The 27,662-nt window shown below is 36.6% G+C and overlaps 1 protein-coding gene across 8 annotated transcripts in view; it reads right to left on the bottom strand.

Moving 5' to 3' along the window:
* The window catches only part of COP1 (COP1 E3 ubiquitin ligase), a 281,667-nt gene that overhangs the window by 115,701 nt on the left and 138,304 nt on the right, over positions 1–27,662 (bottom strand). For all 8 annotated transcript variants that reach the window (XR_003965751.1, XM_030301693.1, XM_030301697.1 and 5 more), the window contains 3 exons: positions 3,234–3,377; positions 615–723; positions 156–237 (listed from right to left, as the gene is read on the bottom strand). Coding sequence is in view for 7 of the 8 variants with exons in the window: in XM_030301693.1 (XP_030157553.1) it covers positions 156–237; positions 615–723; positions 3,234–3,377 (335 nt within the window). In the remaining variant the exon portion in view is untranslated. The remainder of the gene's footprint in view (positions 1–155; positions 238–614; positions 724–3,233; positions 3,378–27,662) is intronic.

Here is a 27,662-nt window from a genome sequence, read left to right on the forward strand (position 1 = left end):
CCAAAAGATAGATTTTTGTGCTTAGATTAGTTTTACAATAATAATCACAAAGGACTGCCACAAGTTTTAATAAATATCTGTATCTCTGCCAGTAAAAGGAATTAAGTTGGGTATAAGGAAGTGAGGGAAAGTAGGAGAGGAGATTCAGATTGTACCTTTTGCATCATCAGAACCTGAAGCCAAGAGTTTAGGATCCATCAAATTAAAGTCAACACTCCAACACCTTTTCTCATGTTCCTGGATACAGAAGGAAGACAAAGTAGTCTCAGACAGAACATAGATGGTAAAATAAAGCAAAAAGCTTGATACCAATTTATTGCTCTGGTGGGAGGGAGATAAAACAGGCTATGAAAACAAATGAGATGCAAAGTAGTTCCCAAACTTTTTACATATACATATTTTATTGCTTTTGGAAATTTATTTGACACATTCTATAAATGCAAAACAAGTCTGAAGAGATGCTTCAGAAAAGCATTATTTGGTTATCATATAGTTATTTTTAAAAGGCTAAATCAGTGGCTAAAATTTGTAACTATAAAGCACATAAACCCCTACAATTATTAAGAAAGTAAAAATGTGGTTCTTAAAACAAGTAAACTAGTATCCTTATTTACCTGATAGACCTTTGACCTCTGTCCTGTGAATCCATCCCATAGGATGACAGTGCCTTCATAATCACTGCTGGCTAACAGATTCTTATGGTAACTACTCCAACTGATACAGCTGAAAGAAAGAAAGATAGTTAAGCCTTACTTCATGTAAAAGTAAGTAACAACGAATACAAAGAATGTCGATGTGTTCAGAAAAGATTAGAACCCTTTTTAAATGGTCTACATGACTTCATAATCCTTAATCTGCCAACAACATATTTGGGAAAAAATATATCAAATAACTCCCACGTTATTCTACTGAACTACCAAGTAACAACCCTTACCACTATTCACACTGTTCACTAGCCAAAAGATGGACATAAGCCTACAGCTGCCACTGGCCATCTTTCATACATGAGTAAAGCATATCTATGAGTGAAAACAGAAAGCCAACAGGGCACAAAGCATGCCATAGCCGAAAGACAGAGACTTAATCAAATTGTACAGGCCCCTGTATCAAGTTGTGCTGAATGAGATACACTAATAAACTAATTTGAATTGGGTTTCTGTACTCACATCCAAAAACAAACAAACAAACAAAAAATCTTCATATAAGCTTATGACTGAAATTCCAATTGAAAGAATTTAAGTTAGAATTAAGCTTTTAACATTTACGGTTTCAGCTATTCTCAAGTGCTCCAAAACTGAGAACGCATCTAAAAATGTATGCTTTTGGTGAGACACATATATGAACGAAGCATATGATAAAACTAATGTATATTAAGGAAAAAGCCACTTAGAAAGCAATTAACCTAGATGATCTCAAAGCACATGAAAATAACAAAGTCTTTTGCTCTCTACTGGCTACATTCATGCTAAATTTTAGAAACGGTTAACAGTTCATTTGCATGTTTACATATACTTACTAGATTTCTGGGAGAAATTACATGGCAAGTTAAAAGGGCTAAATTTTAGAGTTAGATAAACCTGAGCTCAAATTCTAGATGTGCCGCTTCACAGTTGTGGTTTGGGGTAGTTTAGTTCACCTTCCAAACCTGTGTGCTCCAAACTGGCTTCGGGTGTGCTGACACACTGACCCTTTCAGTCTTTAGCTCATAGCTTCCAGATTTGAACGGCTTCTTCCATTTACTCCAACATCCCATAAAGTATTGCCGTATTTTCACATACGTAATTGACTCAGGTAAAATAGGTATAAGGATAATTCGAAAATGTTCAAAGTTCTAAATAAATATATTATTAGATGCTTTCCTTGTATTATTTGATTTTAAGCCAGTGCCTGAGAATAACTTAGGAAGCTTGTTTAAAAAAGGTAAACCCCCTAATCCACCTTTTCATTACAGTGACATTTCTTAGGAATCTTGATAATGGCCAAGTAGTATGCTAAGTGCACTGTGTGGATTTATTTAAAATATAATCCTATGAAACAGGTATTACTATTTGGCCTCCGTTTCATAAATAAGTGGCACGACATGGTGAAGAAACTACCTGCTTGAACCCTTGCTCCTCCAGAGACTAGCTGTGTGATCTTATGCAAGTTAATTAACCTTTCTGTACTTCAGCTTCCTTGTACATAAGATGGGGCAATATCTCATAGTTAAGTCTACTTAAGATAAATCATTTAAGACAATGCTTGCCACATAAGAACTCAATAAAGTTATGTCTTATTCATGCTATTTTCTTTCCACTTAGGATAAAATAACTATAATAGATTCTCGATGACGAGCGCCACTGATGAATGAGCAGGCTCACAAACTATCAGTCTATCATTTTTAGGGATGAATTAGGAAATGAAAAGGAAAGCTATAACAAATACATTACATAAATACTGTAATACTTGTTATATTATTAACACTATTAAAATGAGCATATATACTATATACACACACATACTACATATGTGTGTAAAGTAGGTGAATTCAGGTAAAATAGGTATAATTAGAAAATGTTCAAAGTTCTAAATAAATTTATTATTAGACACTTTCCGTGTATCATTCCATTTTAAGCCAGTGCCTATGAGAATTGTTTAGGAAGCTTGTTTAAAAAATGCAGATTCTAAGATTCCTTTGAGATTCTGGGGGGCAGATCCGAAGTAATTCCCAGTTCCTGCATTTTTAACAGTACTCCAGGTTTGAAAAGCACTCATTATGAACTCTAACCTTTACTGTATGAAACTTAAATATAAGGCCCTCAATGAAAAGCAGCAGAATATTCTTATGAAAAAGAAAAAAACTCTTAAAACTATAAACAGTTAAAATATTTAGAGAGATGTGCATTGCTAGGGGAAAAAAAATCCTGACTTTCAGACACTATTCATAGGCTATTGTAATCCTTTATTCAACACCCCATGGAAAGCCATTTACGACAAAGATTTTTATTTGATTAAGTGAAACAAAAAGGACTTTCATTGGTCAAACAGGAAAACAATGACTACTAACCCCTACAGGGTAAAAGCAACCGATAACTTTAAAACAGATTCTGAAGTCTCCTCTGTACACAATTCCAGTGTTTTTTTATAACTGAATAAGGAGTCTCACAGAAAGGTAAAACAACAAACTCATACTAATTATAGTCACTGATTGTTATACACACGCAACATGATGTCCAAAAAAATAATCTAAGTACCTGATTTTGGAATTGCAGGTCATTTCATTTTCAGGGTAGTGAATATCCACGGCATCTTGAATGACTGTGCCATATTCATAGACCTTAATCTTCTTTGTAACTCCAGCAATTGCAAAATAGTCACAATCCCGGTCAAATTCAATACTATAGAAGAAAGTGTATATTTGGTCAGGAAGACTATTTGCCTATCCCTGTGACATTTACAATGACAACAGTTCAGAGTTTTTTCTGTTTCTAAAGTCACTCTGTCTACAAGAATAAGAGATCTACTTGAAATGCCCTCAAATTGGAGTAGGCTCTATGTCCAGATAGAGTCATTACCAAGACATATAAAAAATTACAAGTGGTAGAGAACTGTGCATAGCTACACAATTCTGCTTATAGATAGTTCTTTTGTTCCTAGAAACTTGACATGTTTTTCAATTCAGCTTTAGTAACCATATTACAACTTACCCAACTGTAAAGGCTAACAAGTTATATTATAAAAGTAGTGACAAAAGATTTAATGGTTTGGTATATTAAAAAATATGTCAAAAGACAATTACCAATTAATCTTTTCATAAATTCTAACTATTTCCCTTCTACCACTTTGTGGGGATCACAGAATTTCAGTGTTTAACGTTACTTTAATAAATAAGTTAGTACACAAACTCAGTTACAGAAGCAATTAAAGAGAGATGACAAAGGTTTAAAAAATGGAATCATTAAATTATCATTATGTTCCTCGAATCCATTACTAATCTCTCAAAGATGATCTGATTTATTAGCCCACCCCCCCAATATAGATTTCTTATGCCAAAACCAAGGGAGAAAACTAAAAATCTCCCTTCTCTTAGAATTTCTTAGGGAATTCACTCCTCTCTTACTGACTTTCTATACAAGTTCCAAAATAATATACTTCAAAGAAAAGCAGAAGACCTTATTCACCTTTATAAAACTTAATTTGGAACCTCAACAAAGGTGTTATATGACCAGTAAGAAATTTAAATAACCAAATGTAAAATGAATCATCACATCCATTATTTCTCAACAAGTTAAGCATCTTTTCTATAAGCTTAGCCGTAAGGCCAAAGAATACAGATGAATTTTCACTGATCTACAATTAATTACACAATAATAATAGCTAACATTCACTGACCGCTAAGCATAACCACTGCACATATTAACTCATGTAATCCCCATAATAACCCTATGAGATAGGTATTATCTTTGTCCACATTTTACACATGAGAAAACGAAGGGTTAGAGGGGAAGCAATTTGCCTTAAGTTAATCAGCTAGTAAGTGGATAAGACAATATGTTAATACTCTGCATATATCAAGTAGTCGTTAAATGCATATAAATACCGACATGGCATACTTTTCTTTCTGGATTACCTGTGATATCCTCTTACAGAACAGTTAATGATTAGTTAATAATTTAGTAAAATGCTTGCTAAGCTAATGATGACGAATAAAAGAAATAGGTACACAGAATATTTCACACAAAAACACTTTGAGATGTTCACTTTTCAATACAGCTTTAAATCCTTTATTTTATAGCATTTAAAATAACTTCATTCCATGTCACTGACTATAGCACAAATCAGCAAATACTCCCTCCAATAAAATATGACTATGTGGCAATGCAATGCATTTATTTGTACAACAACTGAAACCAAACTGCTGACTCAGTGTTCCCCTGCACTATGGATTCTAATGCAGCATAACTATGTCGATGCAACTATTCATCTATCCTGACTCAATTTATACCCACAGGCTAATGTCACTGAAGGAGAAATATTATTGTGTCTGACAAAGAACAGTTATCAGAACTGAAATCCCATCCTTAACTTAAAAGTCTGGGTATGGCTGAGACCCCAAGGAAGAACTAGTTAAATTATCTCTAAATACTTTTACTACACCTACAAACAGACATGGCAATAAATCAACAGCATTCCAGTGTTACACCAGAAAAAAATAATAGGCCACTTCCAAACTATATGTTTTTAAGAAAAAATAAATTTAAACACTAGATTATTAAAATAACAGTCCAAAGACACTGCAGTGAGAAAACTTCCATATGAATAAAAATGCTATCTGTCAAAAGAATTGATTTGATGATGTAAATAAGTTAATAAGTCCATTATTTCTTCTGTTGCTTCACTGTTATTCAAGACACCTCTCTTTTCAACAAAGGTTATTATTTAGCTGCATTAGCTAATTCTTACCTCTCATACTAAAAAATCAACTTTATATTCTGAGTTTATTGTTATTTTCTTACGTCCTGGTTATGTTTTGTTTTTAAATATTGGGATATCAAGGATCTGTACAGTATTCTTTTTTAATATTCTGGGATACTGAGTTTCTTTATAATTTAAAAACAAAATTCTAATAGAAATGCTGATCAGAAAGTAAAAAAAATATTATCTCTAGTGAATTTTTTTAAGTAGTTGTTTTTTTTTTTTAATTTTTTTTTTTTAACGTTTTATTTATTTTTGAGACAGAGAGAGACAGAGCATGAACGGGGGAGGGGCAGAGAGAGAGGGAGACACAGAATCGGAAGCAGGCTCCAGGCTCTGAGCCATCAGCCCAGAGCCCGACGCGGGGCTCGAACTCGCGGACCGCGAGATCGTGACCTGGCTGAAGTCGGACGCTTAACCGACTGCGCCACCCAGGCGCCCCTGTTTTTTTTTTTTTTTTTTTTTTTTTGAGAGAGAGTGCGCGAGAGCGAGTGGGGGAGGACAAAGGGAGGGAGAGAGAGAATCCCAAGCAGGCTCTCTGCTGCCAGCGCAAAGTCCGACATGGGGGTTGAGTCCACTAACTGTGAGATCAAAACCAAGAGTCAGAGGTTTCACCAGACTGAGCCACCCAGGTGCCCCTCTAGTAAATTTTGATAAAAAGGGAAAGGAAGACAAACAGTTGCCTTTGGGGAAAAAAAAAAAAGTATTTCTACATTACTAAGACTCAGGATTTAGGTACTTCGAAATGCTGAATCGTTTGTTCTCAATCTTTAACAGATTTAATCATATCTGATCCCAAACAAACATAATTAGATTCTAAAGACATCTCATGTAACAACTCAAATGAACAATGTAGTTTTCAGATACAGAGAGCTTTTCAGAGCTACTCCAAAATGGATGGCCTCTTATCTCACAATACAGTATTTCAGCTGCCTTAATTATGAAATCTGACAACCTAAACAAAAATAATAAACAGTGACTAGTTAAACTGAAACAAAAACAAAATAAAAAGTAATTCATTGAAACATAACTGCTTGTGCAATTAAATTCAAAAAATTTTGTACTAAGTTTCGCTTATTATACAAAATTCATTTCTGCTATTCACTATCACCAGTAATTCTTTTTAAGTTTATTTATTTTGAGAGAGAGAGAGAGAGAGAAAGAAAGAGCAAGTGAGCAGGGGATGGGCGGGAGAACCCCAAGCAGACTCCACGCATTGAGCAGAGCTCAATGCGGGGCTCAAACTTAGAAACTGTGACATCCTGACCGAGCCAAAATCAAGAGACAGACACTTAACCGACCTAGCCACCCTGGCGCCCCTATCACCAGTAATTCTTAAAGCAAGTGGTTTATGAAAGTTTACTGCAATGATAAATTGAATTTCACAGAACTTTTTAAAATTTCAAAATACACATGGGGCACCTGGGTGGCTCTGTTGGTTAAGCAACTGACTTCGGCTCAGGTCATGATCTCATGGTTGGTGGGTCGAGCCCCGCATCAGGCTCTGTGCTGACAGCTCGGAGCGTGGAGCCTACTTCGGATTCTGTGTCTCCCTCTCTCTGCCCCTCCCCCACTTGTGCTCTGTCTCTCTCTCTCAAAAATAATAAAATGTAAAAATAAAAAAAAATTTTTTTTAATAAAATTTCAAAACACACAAACATTTGCTTTGAAAAATATTAATGGGGACTTATTTTAAACATGGAAATAAACTGCCTTTTTCTTTCATACTTGGACTGTTTCAACTGTTTTTAAAAGTGATTTATTGGGGCGCCTGGGTGGCGCAGTCGGTTAAGCGTCCGACTTCAGCCAGGTCACGATCTCGCGGTCCGTGAGTTCGAGCCCCGCATCGGGCTCTGGGCTGATGGCTCAGAGCCTGGAGCCTGTTTCTGATTCTGTGTCTCCCTCTCTCTGCCCCTCCCCCGTTCATGCTCTGTCTCTCTCTGTCCCAAAAATAAATAAACGTTGAAAAAAAAAATTTTTTTTAATAAATAAATAAATAAAAATAAAAGTGATTTATTTAAACAGTTTAAAATGCTAATTCAGCTGTAGGAAACTGCCTATAGTCTTTGTCAAAAGGGCCATCAGTCAAGTGATTGAGCCTCCAGGCAAGAGACCATCCAGGCACAGGACAGCTGATTAACGCATACCTCCAGTACAGTGTGGCACAAAACAATGCAAAGATGGCAATATCCCAAGAAGGGAATTTTTTCAGTGCTCCCACTGTGTCATACTGTTTTTGCAATTAAAAAACAAGTATTAACAAAGTGGATTAATATCCCTAACACTAGAATCCTATTTATCAAAAGAAAATGTAAAGCGAACACAGTTGTTAGAGGTCTAATTCATCACCGTGATAGTGTGCCTCAAGAGATAGAGGCTGCTATTATTTCAAGGAAACAAAGAAATTGGCCATTTTAACGAAAAGAAATAGGCAGATCTTTAAAGAATACAAACACAGGTAAAGTAAATAAGAATTGATGTTATTCCACTGACTTTCTCCCAAATCAATCAATAATAATAGCTAAACCTTCCATACCATACATAATACTATGTATAAAGCACTGCGTTAAGCACCTCACATAAAAATAAATTTACTCTTCAAATCTCCACTGTATACATAAGGAAACTAAGTTATACCGATGTTAAGTAATTTGCCCAGACTTCACCAGATAATTCAAATTCAAGCAATCTGGTTCCCGAGTCTATGCTCTCAATCACTATGCAAAACTTCCATTTTAATGAGAACACAAGAACTGGTTTTCAAAGAATATATACAAAGACAAAATAAACACTAATAACATAATTACACATACTATATTATATACATGATAGTAATAAATGATATATTCATCCTGTGTAACAGGTTAAACAGAGGGAGATAAAAAGAGTAAGGTAGTCTCACAGGGTGTATAATTACTGGGAAAGATTATAATACAGTATCAGCAAATGCCAAATAATAAGGATGAAAGATGCTACAGAAATTCAGGAGTCACTGATTACTGAGGCCTACTGGGAGAAAAGTGGATGATGCATGAATAGTCTCACCCATCAAATATCCAGCATGCCTGTTTTTTTTTAATGTTTATTTTTTTTTTGAGAGAGAGAAAGAGAAAGAGAGAGTGAGTGCGCACGTGTGGGCATGTGGCAAGTGGGGGAAGGGCAGAGAGAGAGGGTAACTGAGAATTCCAAGCAGGCTCTATGCTGTCAGTGCAGAGCCCAACGTGGGGCTTGAACTCACAAACTGTGAGATCATAACCTGAGCTGAAAGCAAAAGTCGGATGTTTAACTGAGTCACCCAGACGCCCCCAGCATGCCTGTTACCTGCCAAATGCTGACCTAGCTGATGGAAATAGGATGGTAAAAAACCAGAACACAACATTTGAGAAATTCACAGAAATATGAATTAGGCATGCATTAACACTAACCCGGACTAGTGCAATAGCTTCTGTAACAGTCTGCTACTCCTGCCTTTCCTCTTTTCTAATCCATTTGAAGAACTGATAAAAAGGTAAATTTTCAAAAACACAGCTCTGTCCACATAATTTTCCTCATTTACTACCATGTAAAATCAATACACCCAATTATTACTGAAGATTCACCACAAACAGGCCTGAATCCCTTCTTAAAACTTTTTAAAAATATGTATATAGGCAATGGTTCAAAGAATGCACAAAGAAAAGCAGAGTCTTCCTCCAAATCCTGCCAAATAAAGCACCCAATCACCTCCCTGGAGGCAACCAATAATTCCAGTTTATGTACCCTACTAGCATTACCCTGTGCATGAACAAGCATCTGTGTATTCATAGTTTTATTACTTAAACACATGGGGCGAAATCATACATATTGACTTACACCTTGCCCCCTCCACAGTATCTTGATAATCATTTCATATCAGTACATATTAGGGCGACCTCATTTTTTCCCCAGTGATTGTAGAGAATTCAAACATATGTATGTATCATAACTTAATCAGTTTATCAATTACTTTCTAATCTTTCACTGTTAAGTAATGCTGCAAAAAATACCCTCCTATGAGGGTCCCTCTTTCATATATTTGCATATATTCTTGCAAATATCATGAAATTTACCCTAGAATATGAAGCGCTAGGTCAAAAGTCACATGCATTTTTTTTTTTTTAATGTTTATTTATTTTTACAGAGAGAGAGAGACAGACAGAGCATGAGCAGAGGCAGGGAGACAGAGACACAAAATCCAAAACAGGCTCCAGGCTCTGAGCTATCATCACAGAGCCCAACACGGGGCTTGAACTCAAAAACTAGGAAATCATGACCTGAGCTGAAGTCACACACTTAACCGACAAAGCCACCTAGGTGCCCCCACATGCACTTCAATACACTTAAGTAAAGCTAAACCTCTCTCAATGCAGATAATACCACTAATAATGTCAACTTTTCTAAATGTTCCTTTTACCTTCTTAATCTAACCGAAACCTGGCTCTTTGAAAAACACTGCTTCCCTTGAAGTCCTCTCACATTCCGTGGTTCAAGTAATTCTGGAAATGAAGTCTGTGTTTTCCATGCTACACACAGCTTCCTGCAGCCATTTTCACTCTCTCCCAGCTCCAAATCTCCTGTAACTTCTACAACTCCTCCCGAACCCTTGTACCAATGCAGGAGTTCTTGGCAATTTTAACTTCTAGCTCGCTATCACTCTCTCCAAATCTACTCTTGTCCTATTTCTTTTTTTTTTTTTAATGTTTATTTACCTATTTTGAGAGAGAGAAAGAGAGTCCACTCCTGAGAGCATGAGAGCAGGTGAGGGGCAGTGAGAGGGGAGGCTCCACACTGTCAGTACAGAGCCCAATGTGAGGCTCAGTCCCATGAACCATGAGATCATGACCTGAGCCAAAATCAAGAGGCAGACACTTAACCAACTGAGCCACCAAGGCGCCGCAGTTCTTGTCCTACTTAATTAATAATTATGCAGATGATTAACTTCAACAGCCTCATCTATCAGTTTCTTGACTTTTTCTTCTCCAAAGATCTTTCACTGTGCTAACACTCCACACAAGCACGCTCATACCCTAGACTTTTTCATTACTAAGAACTTCATTCCCTCCATACACATATGGCTCACACGACATATGGCTAACAACCACCTCCATTCTTGCTAGATGACACTCTGTGTCCAAAAATCCTTCAAGGGGTGCCTGGGTGGCGCAGTCGGTTAAGCGTCCGACTTCAGCCAGGTCACGATCTCGCGGTCCGTGAGTTCGAGCCCCGCGTCGGGCTCTGGGCTGATGGCTCAGAGCCTGGAGCCTGTTTCGGATTCTGTGTCTCCCTCTCTCTCTGCCCCTCCCCCGTTCATGCTCTGTCTCTCTCCCAAAAATAAATAAAACGTTGAAAAAAAAAATTTAAAAAAAAAACAAAAAAACAAAAATCCTTCAAGCCCTCAAGCCCAAGGAGATCTAAAAATTCACTGGTCTTAACATTACCATTATGCCATCCTCTTATGTATTCACTTTCTTCTTTACCTATCATAAATTCCATGGTCAATAATCAGAGGACTCCCTCCTGTACAACAGTATTCGTTCACTGCTTTTAATTTTTATTTCTTGTATCTAACTTCCTTGGCAAAACTCTAATGCTAGTTAAATCTAACTCCCTACCCACTCTACACTTGAACTGGCACAGATGAACACGGTGAGAGAAAAGTGTACAACCATATTCTCCAGTCTCGTTTTAAATTCATCATCACTATCTTCAAGCGAGGCCGTAACACTGCCTAGTTTCATGGCAAATTTCCCTTGTACACATACTCTCCATTTGGGTTAAAAAAAAAGGTACACAATTTCTTCATTCTTCTCAAAATTTCCCCATCTACTTCTTCCCAAAATCACTCTCAGACTGTTTCCCTCTGCAGTTTAGCAAAACTATAAAAGATTAAGAAGATAACTTCCAAAGGCTCCCACCACCACATCCCCATTTACCAGCGTATGTATTCTGATACACTCTGCCAGCTCTCCATTTACTGAGGAAGGATGCAAGCTCCTAAACCTGACCAACGCCTCTGCTTGTGTAGCAGATCTCATCTCACCCCTAATCTGGGAATGCTTTCTCAATTCTCCTCCTCTCTCCTCTATCATTAATTTTCCACTCTCCTACCTCTTTCCCTAAGCCTTTCAATATGTTTTTTTCAAGTAAAACACAAACAAAACAAAACATGCCTTACAATCTTTATTCCATTTTAGCTACCCCCCATTTCTTTCCTTTGCGATAGCAAAACTGAGCAAAAAAGTTATCCATACTCACTGGCTCCAATTCTTCTCCTCCCATTCTCTTTAACCTATTGGAACCAAGGTTTCATCTTCAGCACTAGAAATGCTCTGTCAAGGTCAACAATGACCTTCAGTTTGCTAAATCTAATAATCACCTCTGAATTCTTATCTTACTTGAATATCAGCAACAGCTGACTTAAAGGATCACTTCCTCCTCAACAGAGTTGATTCTTCTCCTAACTGGCCACTCCATCACAGTAGGCACTCACACTGTTCCTTCTACCGTCTCCACTTTCACATTCAAGTAGCCCAGAGTACAAGTATCCTTCTACCTCCTCTTTCCATCTACATGGTCTTCGGTGGAGATCTCACCTAGTTTCATGACTTTAAATCATACACTGATGATGATTCAAATGTTTATCTCGCATACCAGACCTCTCTCTACACTATTGGTTCATGCCTACTTGGCAGCTCCAATTTTAGTCTAACAGGTTTCTTAATCTGTCCTAAACTGAGTTTCTGAATACTCCACCAAGTATCTTCCTCATCTTATTAGCTAAACCCATCCCTTTCATTAATGAACAGCAACTCTTTCGGTTCAACCTTCAAAATAGAGCAGAAGCTAACCACTTCCCAATAGCCCACTGCCACCACTCTCATCCAAGCCACCATTATCTCATGTCTGTATTATTATAATAGGCTCCATACAGATATCCCTGCTTCCATACCTGACCCTTACAGTCCATTTTCAAACAGTCAAATCATCACTACTTTGATCTGAAATCTTTTAATGGCTTCCTACCCAACCTCATAAAAAAGGCCAAGTGATAACAAAGCACGAAAGATTTGCCTCCTCCCACCTTCCTCCAGGTACATTGGCCTCATGGCAAACCTAAGAAATTCCAAATCTATTCCCATCGCAGGGGTCAATGTATCTGAGAGTACCTGAACCTGGAAGTGCTCTCTGCCCAAACATATGTATGGCGCACTCCCTCACTTCCCTCAGGTACTACCTCAAATGTTAGCTTACCACTAAGGCCATCTGTCTAATCCGTTTCAAACTGTAGCTCTCCAGTTTCTCTCTCCTTCTGCTTTATTCTTTTTCTATAAGATTTTTTTTAACTTCTACCCTAATACTTATTTTCTTCTAATACTTACCAAGTTTCACTTTTGTTCCATTCAGATATTCATTCCATCTGGAACTTATTTTAAAATATGACAGCAGAGATATAAATTTATATTTTCCAGACCATTACCTAGTTGCCCCATTTACTGAATAATCTCTTTTCCCCATTTATTAGAAATGCAGTTTAGGGGCGCCTGGGTGGCGCAGTCGGTTAAGCGTCCGACTTCAGCCAGGTCACGATCTCGCGGTCCGGGAGTTCGAGCCCCGCGTCAGGCTCTGGGCTGATGGCTCGGAGCCTGGAGCCTGTTTCCGATTCTGTGTCTCCCTCTCTCTCTGCCCCTCCCCCGTTCATGCTCTGTCTCTCTCTGTCCCAAAAATAAATAAAAAGCGTTGAAAAAAAAATTAAAAAAAAAAAAAAAAAAAAAAAGAAATGCAGTTTATATGATATATCCTAACTTCTTACAAGAATTTGAAACAATTGTAGACATTATCCATTCTTTATTTGTACCAAGGTTTTAATTACTGATTCATCATGACATGTGACATCTTGTAGTAATGAGTGCTCTTTCATGAATCTCTTTCTTCAGAATTTGCCTAGGTATTTTAGCAACTATATTATTCTTAAGTTTAGCACCACCTTATTTCAAATGTATCCTGATGGTATTTTCTTTGCAATCAGGTGAAATTTATACACAAGTTAAGGAAAAAGTGATATTCTTGTGATATGTAGTCTTTCCATCTACATAGGTTATGTCTTCCTTTATTCAATTTTGTTTCTTTAGCAGAATTTTTAAATTCTTTTAGATCTTCCACATTTCCAGTTAGGTTCATTGTTTTTGTTTGAGAACTCTCCCTATTTTTCCCATTGTAATTATGCTGACTAGATTTTTTGGTCTCTTCTAGAATCAGTTCAAATCATTTATATTTCCTAGAAAATAATCCTTATCACATAAGACCCCAAGTTTATTTACAATAAACATGAGCAAAGTAGTTTACCTTTTTTTCCACCAGTGTGCCTGTAATTATTTCCTCAGTTTCATTTCTTATTCTACATATTTACGATTTCCCCTAGTTGTACATGATTGGTTAACTAGCCATCTGCACTTTGTTTTGAGAAGCTCATTAATGGAATAATTCTGTCTTTAATAATTCATTCTTTTTTCCTTCTATTTTCTTTAGGTTTATGTTGTTTTTTTTTTTTAACTTAGGCGCTTAAGTTATTTTCATACATTCCTTATCCATTAAGTACTTAAAACAATGAATCTTATTTTGAGCACTTTTAACTGTGTCCCATAAATTCTAATATATAGACGTTTCACCAAAGTGGTTGCATTTCCACTTTGACCCTAGAGTTGCCAAATTAGTTTCTTTTTATATTTATTTATTTTCAGAGAGAGAAAGAGAGAGAAAGAGGGAGGGAGGGAGGGAGAGGGAGAGGGAGAGGGAGAGAGAGAGAGAGAGAGAGAGAGAGAGAGAGAGAATGCAAGAGTAGAGGAGGTGCAGAGAGAGGGGGAAACAAAGATCCATAGTGAGCTCTGCCCTGACAAATGAGAGCCCATGCGGGGCTCAAACTCACAAACTGTGAGACCATAACCTGAGACAAAGTCAGATGCTTAACCCACTGAACCACCCAGGTGCCCGCCAAATTAGCTTTTAAATTTCCATGTGGTAGGTTTTTCCTGGTTTCTAATTTTGTTACACATGTCTGCTCTTACTGTATTGTGATCAGAGAATGTTTTAATTTTCTGTAATTTGAGATGTTCTATATGATTTAGATTCTGTACATTTTCTGATATTCAACTGACACTTTATTTTTTTTTTTAATTTTTTTTTTCAACGTTTATTTATTTTTGGGACAGAGAGAGACAGAGCATGAACGGGCGAGGGGCAGAGAGAGAGGGAGACACAGAATCAGAAACAGGCTCCAGGCTCTGAGCCATCAGCCCAGAGCCCGACGCGGGGCTCGAACTCACAGACCGCGAGATCGTGACCTGGCTGAAGTCGGACGCTTAACCGACTGCGCCACCCAGGCGCCCCTCAACTGACACTTTAAAAGAAGTTCTATTCTTGATACATGTTGGTGTATCGGTTCTAACTTGTTAGTAATGTTACTTAAGACTGGTATAATTGCTATATTTTTTGCTCCACTTAATCTGTCATGGACTAAGATCTAATCTGATTTAAAGTCTACACAACTAATGTATTTATTTTCTCTTACAGTTGACAGAGAGATTTTCCAATCTATAAAGATATTTATAACTACGTAAACTTCATCATGGACTGAACTCTGATCATTAGGAAGTGTTGTGTGTGTGTGTGTGTGTGTGTGTGTGTGCGCGCGCGCGCGCGCGTGTGTGTGTGTGACAGAGACAAAGATTGAGGTTTAATGATTTCTAGCCTAAATTAAACGTTATTTTCAACATTCACAGCTCCAAGACTTAGGGACTCTTATATAGAACAGAGATTTATGCTTCATATTGTGACCTAATGTGAAGATACTTCCCTTCTGATGGGAGGTTTACACTATTTAATCAATCACATGTTGGCTTTTATATCTGTTATTTTATTTTGTGATATATATTGTTTTGGATGTATTTTCAATTAAAAAAAATTTCTGATCATCTGATTTCTTTCTGCTTTCTGTGTGTTATTTTCATGAATGAGAATTGTATTTCTGTCTAGTGGCTATTTTTATGACTTTTATGAACTGCTATGGAAAGAAAGGAGTGAATGTATCTATTAAGTCTTTACTCTGAGCAAAGGACAAAGTTATTTTTGCCCTCCTTCTTCCAGTCCTGATTGATTATACTGATTCTCTTAGAATTTTTTTTTCCCAAAGATATTTATACCTCTCATCCTTTTGCAAGTGAAAAACCTATAATTATCTGAACACAGACATGAATTCCATTATACATAAAAACAATCTAGTCTTGCATTTCTAATATTCACCAAATGTTCCAAATTTACTCATTGTAAGCAGGTTCAAGTATCTATTTATTATATTGCCGAATGCAGTCAGTCTAAGAATTTACATATTAAGATGTATATATTATTTTAAATTATTCTCCTTTTAGTTCTCCTTTATATTAGAGTTAGGGAAATAACTTTTTTAACATGCGTATTGGGAAAATCATAACACCTATTAATTTTATTTCAGAAGAGTGTCAGTGTACCAATAAACTTTATTTATGGACACTGAAATCTGAATTTCATATAGTTTACACGTCACAAAAATTATTCTTTATTTTTCATTCAGTACTTAAAAACATAAAACTATTCTTAGCTTGTGGGCTATACAAAACTAAGCAATGGGTCAGAATTGATTCACAGGTCTTAATTTACTGACCCCTGTCTTGAAAAAAATTTTATTTTCCCATTCCCTCTGGTTATCACTGAATAGCTGGAACAAATACACTATCTGACAAATGATATTCTGGAACACTTTTGTAAATATCAGAAATGCATCTTGAGGACCATTAAGATCAACATTCTGATTGCCATATTCTTCTCATTTAAGTCTTTAGCACGTTTTAATTTAATGTAGTTGTACACTCTTCATCTGTCCTAAAAGACCTATTCTATGCGCAATATAACTGTATCCTACGGTAGGTGGTTTTTATCAGAGAAATTTGACAAGCTGAAGGTAATTTCTGAAGTAAAAGACAAATAAAAAGACTGAATAAAGACATCTACTAGAGAAAAAAACAGGAGCTGGGAAAAACAAAATACATTTTGTCCCCAAAACTATGATGACATTTTGTCCTCTTTGGAATGAGTTTATATTTAGTAAAAGTGAGGAGATCCATATGGAAGCACTATTTATTTCTGAAATTAAAGTAGAAAATACATCACATTTTTCAGTTCTGTATCTTCTAGTAATATTTAAAGAGCAACCAATAAAATTAGAATAGTAAATCATTAATGTCAATGCTGCCACGCTTCATCAGAAAACAAGAGAACTATGATATAAAGAAACTATTTTATGTTGCAGAGGACTAATCTGGAATGAAAATTTATAGTCTAAAAGAAAATTCATTATGAATATATAAAAGTATGTCCCCAGGCACCTGGGTGGCTCAGCAGTTAAGCGTCTGACTTCAGCATAGATAGATCAGGATCTCACGGTTCGTGAGTTGCAGCCCCATCTCAGGTGAGCTCGGCCCCCACTTTGGGTAAGTCTTGCTTCTCTCTTCTTCTCACCACCCCCACCCCTTCTGGGATTCTTTCTGCCCCTCACCCACTTGCGCCCTCTCTCTCTCTCAAAAAAAAAGTATGTCCCCAAAACATCAGTCAGCCAGGTAGACTTAACAGATCAGAAATCCATCTCATATTCCCCACAGTAACAAGTAGACAAAACCACTGAAGGGAAAGATACAAGAGAAAAATGTGACTTTGACTACATAAATCCTTTCAAACCATCACAGCAGAGAATAAAGAACTCCTGTTCTAAAATTTTTATGGAAATGCAAAGGACTCAGAATTGCCAACACAACTTTAACAAATAATAATAAAGCTAGTGGACTTAGATTACCTGATTTCAAGGCTTAATATAAAACTGCAATAATAATGAGAATGTGGTACTAGCCTAACAGCAGATGACTTACAGATCAATACAAGAGAAAAGAAAGTCAAGAGGCAGATTCACAGTAATTCCAGTACTGGGTATTTGCCCAAAGCAAACAAAGACTAATCTGAAAAGATACACGTTTACTGCAGCATTCTGTATAACAGCCAAGGTACAGAAGCAACCTAAGTATCTACTGACAGGCGAATGAAGAAAATGTGGTGCACACACACACACACCATGGAATACTTCTCAACCATAAAAAAGGATGAGATCTTGCCATTTAGAACAACATGGATAGACCTAGACGGAATTATGTTAAGTGAAGGAAGCTGGAGAAAAATACCATGTGATTTCACTTCTATGTGGAATCTAAAAAGCAAAATAAATGAGTAAACAAACAAAAAGCAGAAACAGAGTCATAAAGTAGAGAACAAAAACTGATACTTGCCGGGTGAGTGGGGGTTTGGGGAAGGTGGGAGCATGGGTAAAATGAGTGAAGGGGAGTGGGAAGTACAGGCTTCCAGTTATGGAATGAATATGTCAAGAGGATAAAGTACAGCATAGGGAATATAGTCAATAGTATTATAATAGTGTTGTATGATGACTGATGGTACATTCTTGTGATAAGCACATCGTAACATACAGACTTGTTGAATCATGTTGTATACCCAACACTAACGTAACTGTGAGTCAACTATACTTCAATTAAAAAATTAAATTCATACATATATGTTCAATTACTTTTCAAAAAAGATGTCAATGGGAAAAGTTCACTTTTTTTTTTTTTTGGGGGGGGGGGGACAGAGAGAGACAGAGCATGAATGGGGGAGGGGCAGAGAGAGAGGGAGACACAGAATCGGAAACAGGCTCCAGGCTCCGAGCCATCAGCCCAGAGCCTGACGCGGGGCTCGAACTCACGGACCGCGAGATCGTGACCTGGCTGAAGTCGGACGCTTAACCGACTGCGCCACCCAGGCGCCCCGAAAAGTTCACCTTTTAAACAAATGCTGCTTGGAACAAGTATCTAACCCCAACCTTTACTTTAAAATCTAAACAAAAATTAACTTGAAATGGATTATAGGCCTAAATATATAAGCTGAAACTATTAAAATTATAGAAGAAAACAGAGGAGAAAATTTTTCACCATTTGGGGCAGGCAAACATTTTATAAAATACCAAGAGTTTAAACCATTTAAAAAATTAATGAAATGGAATTCATCAAAATTAAATACGTCATTTGTCTTTTTTTTTTTTAAGCTTTTTTATTTTGAGAGAGAGAGAAAGCACGAGTCGGGGAGGGAGGGAGGGAGGGAGGGAGGGAGGGAGAGACAGAGAGACAGAGAGACAGAGAGACAGAGAGAGAGAGAGAGAGAGAGAGAGAGAGAGAATCCCAAGCAGGCTCAGCACTGTCACTGTGGAGCGCAATGCAGGGCTTGAACCCATGAACTGTGAGATCATGACCTGAGCCGAAATCAAAAGTCAGACACTTAACGGACTGAGTCACCAGAAGCCTCAAATACTTATGTCATTTGAAACACACTATTAAAAGGGCATGCCACAGACTGGGAGAAAATACTATCAATACATAAATCTGACAAAGAACTTGCATCCAGAATACATAAAAAATTCTCATTATTCAATGATAGTAAGATCTGATTTTTTAATGATGGGCAAAAGATTTGAATAGATGCTTCATAAAAGATACACAGATGGCCAATAAGCACATTAAACACCATTAGTTATAACAGAAATGCAGAGTAAAACAAAAAGAAAATATTAGTACAAATCCACTAATCAAAAGGCTGACAATGCCAAGAACTTTTGAGATCTGGGACAACTAGAACTCTTACACTGCTGGAATGTTAAAATAACTCAATTGCTTTAAAACCAGTTTAGCAGTTTCTCAAAATGTTAAACACAAACTGATCATACAACCCAGCAATTTCAATGTCAGGTGTTTACCCAAGAGGAATAAATATGAATATGAATATCCAAAATGGCTTGTTTGTGAATCTTCACAGCTTTATTCATAATAAAAACTGGAAACAACTGAAATGTCCCTCAACACATGAAAGGATAAGCCAATTGTGGAATATTCATAAAATGGAATATTACTAAATAATTAACTATGTAACTGTATCTACTGATAGAGACAACAACATGGATGAATTTCACAAACATGCTGAGCTGAAGAAGTTAGACACAAAAAGAGTACATACTGTAAGGTTGCATTTATAAAAACTTCCAGAATGACTAAACTCTTCTCATGGTAACGGCAGATAAATAGAGGCCTGGTCAGGAGTTTGGAGGAAGCAGTGAAATTAACTGCAAACTAGCAGGAAATAAAACTTTTGGAAATGTTCTGTATTTTGATTGTGGTTTATACAACTGTAAAAATTAAAACTGTATACTTCTATTGTATGTATACTGTACTTCACTACAGGTAATCTAAAAACTATATAGTTTGCAATTCTACATTTAAATTTGTAAATAATATAACCACAAATTAATAACTCTCAAGCACAGATCAAAAAATAGTTTTGTAACTTTAATGCTACCAACAAAACCACCTGTTAAATGTGCGTGAGAAAAAAAGGAGAATGGAAACACAATTAAAAAAATCACTAGTGGTAGAAAAGCATCTGTTTCAAGAGTAGTGTGATATAGCTAAATCTCCTAATCATGGTATAAGCTTTTGTCATATTTCAAGGCCTTTTTCAGCTCTACTTGATGAATAATTTTTAAAAAACACAAATAAGAAACTTTCTGCTGAATGAACTGGAATTTGTTATTAGGTAAGGACTACAAATCTGTAGCTATCATTCAACCGATGATGAAGTGCTTACCACGAGACAGGACGATGATAGGTTATTTGTATTAAGCAATGATAAAGCATATAAAACAGCCAGCCAATCGTCACAAGAAGATCAGAAAATCTGACAGAAGTCATTTTCTTTCATAAGATACACTGCGATATCCAAAAATATGACAGAACTTTAATCAAGTGTAGCAGTACATCCTTAGAGCCTAAACAAATCTACTAGGTCAAGAATCAGCAAATTTGTTCTGTAAAGGGACCAGAGGAACTGTGCAGTTCTCTCAAAAATACTCAACTCTGCTGTTGTAGTATAAAATCAGCCAACAAACAATATGTAAAGAAATAATTATGACTGTGTTCCAATAAAATTTAATTTATGGACACTGAAATTTGAATTTCATAAGATTTTCATATGTCATTATTATAAGTCATGTTGCTATACATCTTATGTTATTATTCTTCTTTTGACTTTTCAACCAATTAAAAAGATAAAAACCATTTTTAGCTCCTGGGTCACTCAAGTGACCAAAGAGCTGAGCCAAATTTGACTCAAATGTGCCATAGTTTGCCAATTCCTGTACTAGACAAAAAGACCAATATTTTTCTCATTCATAATATTTCCTTCCGTATAAATAAAACTAATGCAAAGGTTGAAACTTACAAGTACAAAAAAAATTTTTAAGTAATTATAAAATATGAATGTGTTTCATATTACATTTGTACCAATGGTGATATATATATTTAAAATTATTTCTAAAAAATAATAGATACAATAGCATTTTCTGGACACACCTGTCTACTGCTCTAGAACACAATACTGCTAATAAATATTAGTTAAGTGGCTTTTGGAATCAACTTTTGCTCCCCTATGAGTATAATCTGTCGAATGTAATACATTCTTTACTACCTTTATACGAACTTACTGAGCATAGTAATGTGAATAGCCCTGCCAATATTAGTTACCATACTCTATTACATATCAATGATTCCAAGGTCTATTAAGATATGACAAACCACTTGAACTCATATTAAATGGATTCAAACTACTTTACTCTTTAGCTCCAATTTGCAGCTTCATCACTTCTTCCCCTTTGTCGAGCTAGTAGCTATCACTTCTTCACCCCATCTATTGCAATCTCTCCTCCTTTTATATGTTGAAGAGACACAAATCAGATAAAACTAAGATTACAGGAACTATATATATATATATATATATATATATATATATATATATATATATAGTAAGTCAATAGGCCTGAAATAATTGAAGAAAATGGCCATTTGTGAATATTTGAGCTTAAGTCACTAATTTGGTGGATTTATTTTGTTCTAAAGCCTTTTTATTTTTCATTTCAGTCTTGATAACTGACTGGGCTTTAGTCAGATGGGATTGCCAGAGGTTAAATTCTGTACAGGTGAAGTGTTAGCATAAAATGAAACTCTCTGCTGTGAATACTAGCTAGAGAAATGAGAGTAACATCCTAGCTTACCTAAAAAGTTTTCTATGTATGAATATGTCTGATGGGAGGCAAGACATACAGGCAAATTACCACACCTGGGGTAAATGATAGTACACTGAAGGGCAAATGATAATACTTCGTCACGTATTTATATCATAAAACACTCTTACACCAGATTAAGTTTTTGTATACTGATATCACAGTTATTTCTAAGTGGCAGTCAAGTGAAGAACTACTAAACTCACACCACTGATAAAACAGACAGATTGCCTTTTATCTGAAGAAAACCAGAATACGTCACCCCAAACCTACCTCTTTGACATAAAAATCATTTTGAGCTGAAGGCAATTAAGCAGCAAATGCAGGAAGAGCACTCTCTACCCTCCTCCTCTTACTTCCTAAAAGCAGGATATAAGCCCAGAGATGGCACAAAAGGCATCTGCAAACAAATCCTCTCCAGTATATTCTCTCCAGTATATTTACCTTCCCATAAAGTGCTGACCTTGGAAATCTAAAATTGCTTTTCTTTATCCTTTCATTTCTCTACAGATTTATTATTCTTTGTTAAAGATCTGACATAAGCCAGAGTTCTAAGACACTTGAGTTACACATTTTGCTAGGTTTCTCCCATGTATATATGAAATACACAGATTAATAAACTTCTGTTTGTTTTTCTCTTGTTAACCTCTCTGTTATGGGGTCCCAATAAAAAGCTTGGAAGGGTAGAAGAAAAAGGATTTTTCCTCCCCTACATAATTCTAATTAAGTCAATAGTGTAAGAAAGAGATTAAATTGAAGGACAGATTTTCCAATTTTAAAAGGTTCAAAATGTCTCTCTCGATCCCCCAAAATGTGTGCCCTACTTCCTGGCAGTCCAGTGGCTTCTTTCTATGGCAAAGTAAGATGGTTCTTCAGCAGAGTAACAGTAGGTTTCCTTTTAAGAACTCAGCTTTGCAGGTTAATTATCAGCATGTAATATCAATACTTTATATATTAAAGAGCTCAATCTCAATTTTCACCACACAATTCTTTTGTGAAAAAATGACCAAAACAACTTTGAGAGAAACCAAGGTACTTATTTGTCCTGGGTTTTCTAAGTTAGAATTTCCCTATCACTGTGCAAGAGACAAAGCAAAAAAGCTATGTGCTTAATACCTCTGTCCTGGGGACAGACAGCTGGTTATAAGCTGCTTCTCCAACCCAACCCCATCCAACTGTCCCAAGAACAGAAGGAATAATTCTGGTACATTTGCAACCCAGTAAGCTTATTAACTAGAAAACTCTATAAACTCAATGGTTTTTTTTTTTTTACCATATTTTAATTCATAAACTAAAAAATTATGGTTTTTTACTAGAGAATTAAAATTATACATATTTCCTGTTAGAAGTAAATGTCTTCTTTTCAACAGCTCTTAACCGAAGACAGTATTCTCAGAGTGTGGGCACAGACTAGCAACATCAGGATCACCTGGCAAAGAATTAGAAATGCAAATTCTTGGCCCTAGCACAGCCTACTGAATCAGAAACTCTTGGAGTAGGGCCCAGAAACGCATGTTTTAACAAGCCCTCCAGCTGTAGCTGAAGGCTACTAAAGTTTGAGAACTACAGTTGTTAGAACTCGTTAGTAAATCTGAAACAGTAAGAATACTGCCTGACATGTACTTGGTAACTACAATGTACCACACAGCTTGCTACAATAATTCAAATAAGTTCCCCTTTCATCTCATTTAATCAGGATTCAACTGAAACTATTTCTCAATTAGCTTAGATAGCTGAAAGAAAACTATTTTTTTAAACTACACAAGATTTTAACTCATTCAAATTGATCTTCTTTACAAACAGGCTGGGAAAACTGGACAGCTATATGCAGAAGAATGAAACTGAACCACTGAACCATTTTCTCGCACCACACACAAAAATAAACTCAAAATAGATTAAAGATCTAAATGTGAGACCTGAAGCCATAAAACTCCTAGAAGAGAACACAGGCGGTAATCTCTTTGACATTGGCCTTAGCAACATTTTTCTAGATATGTCTCCTCGGGCAAGGAAACCAAAGGAAAAATAAACTATTGGGACTACACAAAAATAAAAAATTTTTGCCCAGGGAAGGAAACCATCACAAAATAAAAAGACAACCTCCTGAATGGGAGAAGATAGTTGCAAATGATATTTTCAATAAGAGTTTAATATCCAAAATGTATGAAGAACTTCTATAATTTGGCACTAAAAAATAAAACCAAATAATTTGATTAAAAATATGCAGAGATCATAAATAGACATTTTCCCAAAGACATACAGATGGTGGACACATGAAAAAATTGTCAACGTCACTCATCATCAGAGAAATGCAAATCAAAACTACAATAATACCACTTTGCACCTATCAGATTGGCTAGAATCAAAAACAAGAAATAACAAGTGTTGGTGAGGATGTGGAGAAAAAGAACCTGCATGCACTGCTGGTGGGAATGCAAACTGGTGCAGCCCATGCAGAAAACAGTTTGGCAGTTCCTCAAAAAAATAAAAATAGAAATACTATACAATCCAATAATTCCACTATTGGGTATATACCCAAAGAAAATGAAAACACTAATTTGAAAAGATAGAAGCACCCCTATGTTTATTACAGCATTATTTACAATAGCCAAGATATGGAAGCAACCCAAATGTCCATTCATAGATGAACGGATAAAGATGTGGTGTATACGTATATACGACAGAATATTAGCCATAAAGAATGAGATCTTGTCATCTGCAATGACATGGATGGACCTAGACAGTATTATGCTAAGTGAAATAAGTCAGAGAAAAGACAAATACCATGTTATTTCACTTGTATGTAGAATCTAAACAACAATCACAACAAGTAGAAACAGAGCCATAAATACAGACAACAAACTGATGGGGGAAGGGCAAAATGGGGGGGAAGGGAAGAGGGAGGCACCAGCTTCCAGGTATAAAATGAATATGTCACGGGAATGAAAGGTACAGCACAGGAAATACAGTCAATGGTGTTGTAAGAGCACTGTCTGGTGACAGATGGTAGCTACACTTGTGAGCAAAGCATGATACATAGAGTAGTCAAATCCCTATGCCGTACACTTTAAACTATATAGGGGCGCTTGGGTGGCTCAGTAGGTTAAGTGTCCGACTTCGGCTCAGGTCATGATCTCATGGTCTGTGAGTTCAAGCCCCGTGTCGAGCTCTGTGCTGACAGCTAAGAGCCTGCAGTCTGTTTCAGATTCTGTCTCCCTCTCCCTCCCCTACTCACACTGTGTGTCTCTCAAAAATAAACACTAAAAACTATATATTTAAAACTATATAGCATTGTGTGTCAACTATACTACAAAAAAAAAAAAAAAAAAAAAAACACGAAATTGGTCTTCTTTGCTTGCCCCTATTACAAATCAGTGGTTTTACTGTAAAGATTTGCTAAGACCCTCTTCTAGATAGGAAATCTATATAATTTGATATGTGTGAATAATTATATTTCCTTATTTCCTCTCCTCTCCATGTATTTTACCCAGAGAAGGTGCAAAATGAGCATTATTTTCTGTTTAATGTGACCAAGGACAAGGTTAGCCCAGACTTTAACAAAAATTACTACTTACACCACAAACTTCTGCAAGAAAATTACAAAAGACATAGTTTTGAACACAGTGAAGAAACAGAAGAAAACATATTAATGTCACTTTCAATCTTAAGAATCAAGTACAAGAGAAAAGTCTACAGAAATTCAGAAGAAAAACCTTGAAAGCACCATTTCAGATACCCTTAGGAACCTGAAAGTCATTGCCTAAAGTGAACTCTCTCTTTAGTCAACTCCTTCAGCATTTTATCCGATCCTCACAAACATTTATTACTGATTTTCTACCTTGCATTTTATTTTTTTTTTAATTTTTTTTAACGTTTATTTATTTTTGAGACAGAGAGAGACAGAGCATGAACGGGGGAGGGTCAGAGAGAGGGAGACACAGAATCGGAAGCAGGCTCCAGGCTCCGAGCTGTCAGCACAGAGCCCGACGCGGGGCTTGAACTCACGGACCACAAGATCATGACCTGAGCCGAAGTCGGCCGCTTAACCGACTGAGCCACCCAGGCTCCCCTCTACCTTGCATTTTAGCTTATGCTCCAACTGAGTCAACAAACACATGTGGCCACTAGATACCAGGTACATTACCCAAAGCTACAAGTACAAAGACAGAAAGGTATTCTGGGCCAAAGACACAAATACTTCTCTGACCACAATCTCCACAATCCTCGCCCCCGCTTGCCCACTACTCCTACCTTCACTCTTCACCCACATACAGCTGATTCTAATTCTACTCTTTTTGCCTCTTTCCAGACCTCTCCTCCCTTTATCTTCTTCAGTATTCAGTTTAAATTTCACAGTCCATGAATCTCATCCTTTTCATCATCTAGTATCTCTTTCTTCTACAAACATAAACACCTACCACCCTTTCTACCTGTCACTAAGCGATGACACGGTAAAAGCACAAACTCTCAGAGAAAAGCTCCTTTATCTCCATGTCACTAAAACTACAAACTTGCCTGCCTTTGCATCTATTCTCTTCTTCCCTCTTATTATCCCAGGGGAAGTGTCCTCCCTCCTAATCAAGGCAAAAAGTCTCATTTTACTTTGCATCCAATTCTGCCCCATACCTAACCCTGCAGACCGGTTGGCAGGGCAACATACTCTCCCGGTTTTCATTCTTACCTAAAAACCTCCTTAGTCAGCTTTATCGGTTCCTCCTCATCTGCCTGATCTTTAACTGCTGGAGCTCTATCAATCTATAACTATGGTGTCCATTATCACTAGTACAAATCTCTGTGTAGCTAGCAAGCATACGCAAAAAATCTCTACCTGGTTATCTTCCATGCACCTCATTGCCCTCAAACCTGCTCTTCCTCCAGTGTCTCTATCTCTGTAAATAACACCCATGTTTTTCTGCCTAGTTACTCAAACCAAAAACCTGGAAGTTATCATCCTCTCCTTCAAGGACTGTACCCATCAATCATTATGTCTTGTCTACCCTAGTCCTTAAATATGTCTTAAATACTTCTTTATCCAAGCTCCACTGACTTCATCCCAGTACAGACCATAGGTCATCATCACGTGCTGCCAGGACCATTCAAAACTACCTATGTATCTGATCTCCCTGATTCCACTCTTCCTTCTTGCAAATCCACTGTTCATACTGCAGCCAGTAGATATTTTCACAGCACATACAATGCTTTATTCTATATATTGGCTTATAGGTTTGTCTCTACACGAATCTGCACATCACTTTTATTTGTACTATCAGCATTTACAGTACTTGATATGAATAGATACAATTTTTAAAACTTCAAACAAAAATAAATATTCTAGACAAATACAGGTGAACATAACTGACCTCAGGACTGAAGAAAGATTTTGTGTTACCCTACAGCTTGCTTTTAAAGTCCTAAGAGCATATGGCAACTGCCTCATGATGAGGCCTATTCCACTCGTGCACACTGCTGACTGCAAAGATCTTCCTTATGCCAACCTTAAGATGTAGCTTCCAGCCATTAGTCCTACTCTTATCTCTTGGATACTAAACAGAACCATTCTAATTCTTGTCCTTTGATTACCTGAAGACAGTCATTAGGTTAATAAACTCTACTCTTTTCCAGGGTTGAGTAATTTTATCTTAAAAGGCAATACTCTAATTCTCAACATTTGTTGTAGGCATCCATCTTAAATGTTCTGACTAGTGACAAACGTTTACCAGTCTACTAAAATCTGAAATACTCACCCAACTAACAATTTCTTTGAGGTAATAAATTTAAAATGACTTGAGTTTATGGTTTCACTCTGTACCACTGATAAGCCTCAGTCTAAGTAAGGGCAAAAGAAAACAGAAAAACGAGGAATTGGGAACGAGAAAATTTTAAGATAGGGGCTATAAGGAAAGGAAAGGATGTAGCAGCTTTTGATAAGTAAGCTTGGACTGTTTGTATCTCATTCTTA

Source organism: Lynx canadensis, chromosome F1, assembly GCF_007474595.2.
Source record: "Lynx canadensis isolate LIC74 chromosome F1, mLynCan4.pri.v2, whole genome shotgun sequence".
In the NCBI taxonomy this organism is placed as follows: Eukaryota; Metazoa; Chordata; class Mammalia; order Carnivora; family Felidae; genus Lynx; species Lynx canadensis.